At 41.8% G+C, this 10,506-nt stretch overlaps 1 protein-coding gene across 1 annotated transcript; it reads left to right on the top strand.

Annotated features, from left to right (window-relative positions):
* The first annotated feature begins 718 nt into the window (after positions 1 to 718).
* On the top strand, positions 719 to 4,981 carry hyal1 (hyaluronidase 1). The gene is made up of 4 exons (XM_033625964.2): positions 719 to 831; positions 1,133 to 2,043; positions 2,131 to 2,220; positions 4,388 to 4,981. Exons 2-4 carry the CDS (start codon positions 1,135 to 1,137, stop codon positions 4,712 to 4,714), a joined length of 1,326 nt encoding a protein of 441 aa, XP_033481855.1. The 5' UTR covers positions 719 to 831; positions 1,133 to 1,134; the 3' UTR covers positions 4,715 to 4,981.
* Positions 4,982 to 10,506: the final 5,525 nt, after the last annotated feature.

Genomic DNA, 10,506 nt, shown 5'->3' with positions numbered 1-10,506 from the left:
CAAAGACACAAAGAAAAAAAGACGTGTAATGACCATGAAGACACTCAAACCACCACTAAGTGTGTGTGTCTTGCTCCTATGTAAAGGAGGTGATGGAGCCGTTTGCATATCTGTGCCCAGAGGCCCATCGTCTCATAATCAGACCATAGGGGAGAGCAGACCTGACATTTTAATTGTAGATAATACAGTTCTGGTTTTGCTGTTTGCAGTTGATAGAAGACAAGCTCCCGGAAAACAAACATGTCATCACTGGCCACTAAGGGGAGGCAAAGCCAGCTAGTCCTCTCAGAGAGAGGGACACACTCTGCAGGCTGCTGCCTCATGCCCCCTCCCCTTATAATTGTAGGGTGCCGTTAAGCCAAGAGTTATTTTTGCTACTTTTAAGAGTAGAGCAGGGCATACATTTAAATTTGCAGGAGGAAGAGTTCATTATAGTGTGCTTGACAGCCATTTAGAAGAGATGTACACTGCATTTACAGGTCAGATCTCTGCAGTCAACTGTTTATTTTCAATTATAAGTTCTTCTTTTATGAAGACACACTGAACATGTAGCAGACAGAAGAAACAGAATGATGAGATGAAGTTACTTTTTAAGGTGCCTGTGACTTTAAATCTGCTGCCGGAATGTTCTGCATGTCTCTTATGATTGGTTGGTGGAGATTGTGTGCTCACTTCTGATTGGCTGTTACAATCCCAGAGCTCCCTTCTGCTTTTGTTCCTTCCCCCGCCTTCATACATGTGTCATTCAGATCATGAGACCTGGTTTACTTTCCCTGCAAGTCCACACCATAAAGTACAAACAAAAAAAATCCTCATCCAGTTGTTAAACAGGTGAGTTACCGTTTGTCATGTCTGTCCATAGTCCTTCTGTCACACACCATTACATTGTAATCTGTCACTTTAGTCCCACATTAGCAACACCACTTATGTGGGGAACTGCAGGATTTTAGGACAAAGCAAACATGTTTGGCTGAAAGCTGAAATTCTTGATGTCTTATGATTCTGAAATTGAATTCATCTGTCAGACACCACACAACAAACCAGAGTTTAGAAAAGTAACATTAAGAGAACAATTTTGCAATATTCTGTCAGTATTTCTCGTCGAGTGATACCAGCTTTTCTGTCTTCACAGGCATGAGTTCCTTCCATCATGAGCTGCTGCTTCTCTTAAATCTGTTCAGCCTTGTCTCAGGGCTGCAGTTTGCCACATCATCCTTCACCCAGGTGCCTTTCCTCTCAGTGTGGAACGCCCCCACTGCCAGCTGTCTCTCCCAATATGGTGTGGACCTCGACTTGGGCACATTCAGCATCGTCCAGAACCAGAACCAGAGCTTCGTGGGTGGAAACATAACCATCTTTTACTCTGAAAAGCTCGGCCTGTATCCCAGGTACACCAGCCAGGCAGAGGCGATCAATGGCGGGGTGCCGCAGAACGCCAGTCTGGATGAACACCTCAGAGTGGCCTCTGGAAATATCCACACCTGGATCCCTGACAGGGATTTCCAAGGGTTGGCTGTGGTGGACTGGGAGAGCTGGAGACCTGTGTGGGAGAGAAACTGGGACAGTAAGGAGGTGTACTGGGAGGGATCGAGAGCACTGGTGAGGTCCAAGCATCCAGACTGGAGCCCAGCGCAGGTAGATGCTGCAGCGAAGGTGGAGTTTGAGGCAGCTGGGAGGAAGTTCATGGAGGGAACGTTAAAGCTGGGGCAGCAGGAGAGACCCAATGGGCTGTGGGGGTTTTATGGTTTCCCCAACTGCTACAACTACTACAACACCAAAAGCACTAACTACACAGGGGAGTGTCCACCTGTGGAGCTGAAGAGGAACAACGAGCTGCTGTGGCTGTGGAACGTCTCCTCCGCTCTTTATCCTGACATCTACCTCAGCCTGGAGTTGCGAGACCTCAGCAGAGAGGTGCTCCTCTACACCCACCACCGCGTCCTGGAGGCCATGAGAGCAGCAGCTCAGCTGACTCCATCAGCACCGCCTGTGTACCCCTACGCTCGCATTGTCTACACCTACACATTAGATTTCCTCTCACAGGCAAGTGGCAGATGATTTAACTCCATGCTCTGTTGAAATAATCATGATTTAATCTGACTGTGCTGATCTTGTTTGTTCCTCCTGCAGGAGCACCTGGTCTACACCATCGGAGAGAGTGCAGCTCTGGGATCTGCAGGGGTGGTGCTCTGGGGCGACCATGCCTTCTCCAAATCTCAGGTACAGTCCGGCTCTACCTGAACTCACCAGAGTGTAGAACTCAGAAAAATGACTCAGGATAAAATTGTTATGGTGTTTGGCATAACGCAGGCGACATAGGATGTTTGTCCACATCATAGAGCAGGTCTTTATTGTTCCAAAAATGACAAAGAGTCATTACTGACCAGTCTTTTGCCATCGTATGTTAGACTAACTGAGCTGTTACCACGTGTTTCGATATCTGCCTACATGTTCTGTGCTTAGGTTCATTTATTTTTTTCTTGTAGATTTCTTTATTGATAAGGGGTAATTTGTAAGAAGCTGTTCTAAGAAAAATGTTGATAGTGTTGTTTTGATTTCTCAGTATCTATGGTGATTCATAACCCACATGACTGATAATTAAGGAAGCCGGAAACAACATCAGACAACACCCTGATGAAAATGATGAGTTGGGTGTGCAGCAGCATAACTGTGTGACATATCCGAACACACAGTGCCTGTTCTTAAAGTGTAAAAAGAAGATTGAGAGCAACCATTTGATCCCTTCAGTGAACGTTATTGTTCCATTATGCTTTGGAGATTTACCTCCTTCCTTAGAGAGTTTTTTAAGACAGTATTTTTAGTTCGTGTCTTAAAAAAATTTTCTCCTGAAAGACTGTCTGGCATATTATGCATCTCATTTACTGTTAGGAGATCCCATGAAAAGACCACAACTTCCTCTCAGGACTCTCTCACTTCCTTATTATATCCATGGCACTCAGCATTTTGATCCAACTGCATACACGCACCATTTAAAGGAGCTCTGTACGACATTCAGAGCATCAACATGGCACCAAACAACCCTTTGCTCTGTAAAGATATAGTGGAGAAACAGCGTCCTGAGCAGAGCTACACTACCTTTGTGTGTGTGATCTGAGCGTCTCTGTTCTTTGTTGTGGTAGAAGGTCCAGCGCATGTGTGTGGCTAGCTAATTTCCGCCACTCTGCATTATGTGGTCACTGCTAATCTTGGGACCACATTGTCGCGGAAGTGTGATGCACATCCTAATTAACACTGTTAGCTTTATCCCTGTTGCCATTGTTACTTTATTGTGTTTGCACCCTTTTTTTTTTTTTAAAGATATTTTTTTGGGGCTTTTTAGCCATTAATGTATAGGACAGACAAGCGTGAAGGGGGGAGAGAGAGAGGGAGTGACATGCAGCAAAGGGCCACAGGCTGGAGTCAAACCCGGGCCGCTGCGGCAACAGCCTTGTACATGGGGCGCCTGCTCTACCACTAAGCCACCAGCACCCCGTGTTTGCACCCTTAGCTGCTTGTCGCCAGCTCAGCCACCTCCATGTTGAGAGCCATGTGCAGACAACTTCTGAATCTTAAGTCCTTTTTACACAGAGATCACGCCTTAGAGCCGCTACAAAGTCCCTTCTTTATGCCTCCTTTGCATAAACCAGACGGCGGCATCATTCTGCTCCAGTGTGTGATTATGGACAGCATCCTGGCATCACAGAATCAAAAGAGGCGTGACAGGCGTGATATGTAACACAACAGCATCAGCCTTTAGTGTGACATATGACAGACACATCAGCAGCGTATTCTGAACAACAATGGCATAATATGGCAATAACAATCATTTGCCATCTCTGTTATATGGCGGCTGATCTAGTCCTCTGCTCTGAGGTTAAGGAGCCCACGGATCTCATTGCTTTCCCCATTTATGGACATTTACGGACACTGTTCTTTTTTTAGAGTTAGCCACTAACTACTAACAGCTACTTTTTAAATCTCCTACTGTGGGTCGCACAGATAACACATTGTCAAAATGTCATGCCAAAACATCTTGCCAATTGCTACCTAGCTGATTAAAGCCAAGACAGCTCTGTCTCCCCATTCCATGATTGCACCTTATTTAGAGTAAGGCGAGGTGATATAATGTCGTAATGCTCCCACCTTGAACAGGCAGTGTAAAAAGGGCCATAGATACCCTTTGAATATCGTATGGAGCTCCTTTAAAATACAGATCACAAACATATATTTTCTAATTTTATTTACAAAACAAAAAAAAGAGGCAACATGATTTTAAGTAAAATTGCTGGCATCATCTACGTGTTAAAGTGCTGATGGTCTGTCATTAAGACGAAGGTGTAAAGTCGTCTAAGCACTTTATTAACGACTCTTGTTTCTCTCCTTTCAGGCCACTTGCGAGGCTGTCAAATCCTTCATCGACGAGACTCTGGGTCCATACCTGGTGAACGTAACAGCGGCAGCCACTCTTTGCAGCCAGACCATGTGTTCCTCTCGGGGAAGATGCCAGAGGAGGGACCCGAACTCAAGGGCCTACCTCCACCTGGACCCCGCTGTGTGGGAGGTGGTGTCTGAGAGGAAACCAGAGGGAGGGCGGAACTACAAAGTTTTAGGACGGATAAGAAGACACGAGGTAAAGTTGATGAAGTCTGAGTTTCAGTGCCAGTGTTACCCAGGATGGAGTGGTGAGAGCTGCTCCAAATGGATTCATGGGTAAAAGACTTTTCTTAAGGGAGGTAATTCAGTGACAGCTTTGGTCTAATAAATAGCAGTAAAGTCTCTAAAATAAACCACTGCAAAGGTAGACTGCACCTTGTTTGGTCTCCTGTCAATGGACGTTTCGTGTTTTCTCAATTAATTACTCTTTACTTTTATTTTTCTAATAAATGTTAATAAATCCCCATTTAACAATGTAAGCAGAGTATTTTTTACATTCCAGTGAGTGTGTGATAATAAATGAACAATGTGTTGTTAAATGACAAAATGTGTCAAATGTTTTTAGTCCAAGAAATCAGCCTTAAACTATCTGTGAAGATACACTCTGAGAGTCACCCTCCACTCAAAAATATGTTTAGCTTATTGTTACTTACTTAAATATTTGAGCTTCACTGTCCAGAGTTTGACACCAGAAGACTGTTTTCACAAGGAGTAATGTTTGTCTTTGCTCAGCTTAAATCTGAGTTTAACACGCCTACATGTGAGAATGATTTTGAGACAACAACTGGAAACCTCCAGTACGCAAACACTGAGAATGGGCTACACAGTGAAGTGGGAGACATCTTGTGTCCAGCAGTTAAACTTCTGAAATTCACAATATTTTCATATTCATGGATTTTTAAATGAAACGGGAGTAGATGGACATTTAAGATTTTTTTTAAAAGTAGATAATAAAATGTGTAAAAATCATATCAGACACAAATTATTATTCAAAGTATCGAGTTTTTCAAGTAATAAAGATCTCTTAAAACCTGCCATAAGGGTGTCTTTAATGTTAATTATATTGGGATTTAAGTTTATAGTAAGCAGAGTTTTTTCAGTAGAATTCATACATAACACAATCAGTTAATAAAATATAATTTATTTTCTGAGATTAAAGTATCCAGCTGTAGGTCAAGCTGATAAAAGGGTCTCCACATTGACTGAACTGCGTGAAAAGCTGCTTACAAATTATATATATAGTATTATATCGAAATCAAAGGGGCCATTCTGCATAATTAGTACTTTTACTTTGTACTCTTGCTTGAATAAAATTTTGAATGCAGGGCATTTGTATTTCTACTTTTACTAATGTAAAGGATCTTTATTTTTCTCCCACCACAGCAGAGGGGGGATCGTTTAATGGTAATCGAACTAACATTATATTGCAAGTAAATTCAGCCTATAATTTAACTGCTGTGGTTTTCATTTACATTTTTTATTGTATGCTTTGCCTCGATTAAAGCAAATTGCACATAAGTACAAAGCACACGGCACAATCGTTTACACTTTGCTCATGGCTTGCTGACCTGAGTCTCAGTGAAACTGTCATTCTCTTCACAACTTTTGGACATTGTTTTATCATTTGAGCCTGCACATGCAAAATGATCCATTCGGTTATCAAAATCCAACACACATTAATGTATGTTTAATAAGTATCTATGACATTCAGTGTTTGTGATGTCTGCTAAGTTACCTGCCTGGTCAATCTTTATTTTTTATGGCATGGGTGTCATTTTGTGGTTTCTGTTGACTGTATAGGACTTTACATGAAAGGTCAAAGGTGAATTTTCTGTTTACAGCACATGTAACACATTTACCCACAAATGGACTTATTTTCTGTATAAATACAAATGTGCATATCTTCATCTTGTACAACAGTGTTGACTTTCCTCTGTAAAATTTTACCTGTTGTTGAAACTGGACCCTTAAAAGCTCAGTGTGATAAACAAAAACATTCAGACAGACCAAACTGACACTTGTGTACAGTACAGTAAGCAGTCAGTGCCAACTGAAAAAAAAAGCTGAACTAACCAAAGATTTGTATATGGCAAACATTTTGATGGTTAACCGCCATGGTAGCATTGGCCAATTTACTGACGCAATAACTGGGTTTTGAAACATGAGAGAAATGTTTCGGAGGAGTTACTACCTTCAGAGGAAATGCAACAGAGCTGTGATGTTGCCTGAAACGTGTGACAACTGCACTTAACAGTTCAGACGAGTGGTTCACAAGGTTTTTTTTTAAGAGGCCCCTTCTCTATCATAAAGTAAACTGACGACCCCCGACTAAGTGACATATTTTATAGACATTTCATATTATATTCAGTACGTAACAATATCAGTACAGAACAGCTGATAAACCGCACAATTAAGTAACCCAAATAGTGAATGCATTAACTACAGGAAGAAGAACTTTTCTGTATGATTATTTTAATTTTAATTTAATTTAATTTAATTTAATTTAATTTAATTTAATTTTTTAATTTTAATTTTAATTTTTTTTTTTTAATTAACTTTATTTATGTAGCACATTTACTGTTCCACACCATAGTTATGCAATGATGCCTCACCGTGTGTTTTTGTCCTCATTTTTGGGATGAATTAAACGCGAAGGTTCATACAATCAAAGCAAATCTGATAAAAAAAAGTAGAACTAAGACCATTAAGAGCTTTTTAAACCAGTTAAATGATCTTAAAATCAACTCTAAAGCACACAGGAAGTCAATGCAGAGACTTTAAAATTGGTGTAATGTGTGTTTTTCTAATGCAGGACGAGGACTGAGTCAAAGCGATTGGGAAATACTGTCATTTTTTTGTGATGGTTTGTGACCAGCAGGTGGCGTTGTGGGACAGCTGACTAGAAGAGATGCATGAGACATCAAGGTCAAAGCTTTGTGCGTTAGCAATCACAACAAGGGTCAAATAACTGCAGAGGGAAAAAAAACACCTCTGACTCAGTGCGTCACATTTTGATAACTTTATACTCCCGACTCTGCAGCCACTGAAGTGTTCACAATGGATTAAACTGTAACACAGAGGCAGAGAGAGAGAGAGAGAGAGCACGAGGTGACCTTGATTGATTTACAAGTGGTGTGTACAATGTGTCTCATCTGATAGCCACCGCTGCTCTAAACGGGTGCTGTTGATAGTAATTTCCCTCCTCTGTCCCCTGGAGGATCGGCAGGCTGGAAGAACAGACTCCCACAAGGCCCCTCTGTTTCTAACTTCCGGCTTTATCAACCCCGGGCTGGATTGTGAGGAAATGAGGAGGAGATAGACGCTTTTTTGAAAAGCTGTGGAGAGATATCAGCCTGGTGTGCTTTTTAAATATAATTTCAGTGTTTGGAGTTTATTGTGCAGTTTGTTGAACCAGACAAACAATTGGCTTTCGAAAGGCAGAGGGCAGAATTTAATGTCCATCTTAAACACTATATTTACCTGTGGTTACTTGATAATGGCAGGAAAAAACACAACAAGGCTCTCGTGCTGATTGACATTCAGCGCTGCTTGTCAGTCTGTTCGTTATTATTTTCTTCACTGAGGCAGCCTGAAATCCACTTCCTCTGTCCAGATACAGAGGAGGAATTATTATTATAATAATGATGATGCGTTGTTTTTAATCGGCTTGGGTTTATTAGCTTTTTTTTTGTTTTGTTTACAATATTAAAATAATATTCAAAATGAAAGTCATAGTGGAACTTTTTCACACCTGTTTCCTGAACATTCAAAAGAAAAACTTAACCTCACCTGCAGTATTATTCATAATGACACAGTGAATTTTACACACTATGAGTGGCTGTTTTTTAAATGATATCACAAACTTCAAATTACCTTTCAATGTCATAAGTGACCGTACACGCACAGTAGCCAGTCTGATCTGTTTATCTGGTTTGAGTGGTCCTCTCATCTTACCCTCCACCCCTCTGTCAGGTCTTGGCAGGCCCTCTATTTCTCTATCCTCTCATCTCTGCATTTCTTCATTTTGGCGTCTCGCTCTGTCACCCCTCCATGGTCACGTCTCGCCTTTCCCTGCTGCTCGGTCTAGAGATCGTCTCGCTTGCTCTTGGTTTAATAACTGTTTTGTCACGCTCTGTGTCTTTGTCCTTCAGAGGAGTCGACTCTCTGATCAGGTTTCTTAAAGATCTGATGCACACTTGTTTACATGATTTATGGGTGTATGTCACCAAAGCGGTGGTGGAGTGCATTGATCAGCCTATTAACGGTGTGACTTCAAGAAATAGTTTGAAATACGCTGATTTGCTTTCTTGAACTTTGATATGGGAGAACGCTTAGTCAACATTGTTTTGCAATCATCATCATGGTCATTAACCTAGTTTTTGGTCCACTTTGGTCCATATTGACATGATAGCATCACACAGTTGCTGCAGATTTGTCGGCTGCACATCCATGATGTGAATCTCCCGTTCCACCACATCCTAAAGGTGCTCTATTACAGTGAACTCATTGTCATGTTCAAAAAACCAGTTTGAGATGATTTGAGCTTTGTGACATGGCGCGTTATCCTGCTGGAAGTAGCCATCAGAGGATGGGTACACTGTGGTCATAAAGGGACGGACACGGTCAGCAACAATACTCAGGTAGGCTGTGGTGTTTAAATCATGTTCAGTTGGTACTAAGGGGCCCAAAGTGTGCCATGAAAATATCCCCCACACCATTACACCACCACCAGCAGCCTGAACCATTGATACAAGGCAGGATGGATCCATGCTTTCATGTTGTTTATGTCAAATTCTGACCCTACCATCTGAATGTGGCAGCAGAAATCCAGACCCATCAAACCAGGCAACATTTTTCTAATCTTCTGTTGTCGAATTCTGATCAGCCTATGCCTCAGTTTCCTGTTGTTAGCTGACAGGAGTGGCACCTGGTGTGGTCTTCTGCTGCTGTAGCTCATCTGCTTCAAGGTTCGACGTGTTGATGGTTCAGAGATGGTTGTCTTCATACCTTGGTTGTAATGAGTGGTTATTTGAGGTACTGTTGCCTTTCTATCATCTTGAACCAGTCTGGCCATTCTCCTCTGACCTCTGACATTAACAAGGCACTGTCGCCCTGCTGCTCACTGGATATTTTCTCTTTTTCGGACCATCCTCTGTAAACCCTAGAGATGGTTGTGTGTGAAAATCCCAGTAGATCAGCAGTTTCTGAAATATTTAGACCAGCCCGTTTGGCACCAACAACCATGCTACATTCAAAGTCACTTAAATCACCTTTCTTCCTCATTCTGATGCTCGGCTTGAACTTCGGCAGGATGTCTTGACCATGTCTAAATGCTGAAATGTAGTTGCTGCCACGTGACTGACTGATTAGCTATTTGAAGTTAAGGTATACCTAATAAAGCGGTTGGTGAACTTTATTCCTCTAACAGCCCAACATTTTTTAGGAGGCTAAAATACGTTTTGCTGCTGCCACCATCCACAGATATATCCACAGCTGCTTCTCCAAACTGGGATCGTATTGGCCGACATCTACTGTAGGTAATATACTGACTATGGGTAGGATCCTCATACAACCAGTAAGATTAACTTGCCTTGTTTTACTGCCATCTCTCTCCATCCCCCGAGTATGTACCCAGACGCTGTCCTATCCAAACTTAGACCTGAGCTACTCAGCCAATCAAATGTGTGCACCCTGAGTGAGTGAGATTCGCACACAGGAAAGATGAGGAGAGACAACAATGTGAGAGATAAGTCAGTGAGAGAAAAGTCATTTCACACAGTTTGTTCTAAAGACAGAAAATTAGACAGCAGTACGGAGCTTTTAATCAAGAATGAGCAGACTCTTGCATGTTCATTCTTCCCAGGGGCAGTTCAAAACCTGTGTGTTTCATTATATGTTTGGAGACTGTGGTGATTATTAAAAGCAGTTTGAAGCAACACTATGAGACAAAGCACAGAGCATCTTTTGAGCAAACAAACCCACTCAAATCCGAACTGAGGGCACTGAAATTTTATCTCATATGGCACTGAATCATTGAATAATGACGCAAGTTAGACATTAGATGGTTACTAA

The sequence above is a fragment of the Epinephelus lanceolatus genome, chromosome 1 (genome assembly GCF_041903045.1).
Source record: "Epinephelus lanceolatus isolate andai-2023 chromosome 1, ASM4190304v1, whole genome shotgun sequence".
Lineage (NCBI taxonomy): Eukaryota > Metazoa > Chordata > Actinopteri > Perciformes > Serranidae > Epinephelus > Epinephelus lanceolatus.
Note: the sequence above shows the minus strand (reverse complement) of the source record. Positions and strands in the feature narration are given on the sequence as shown.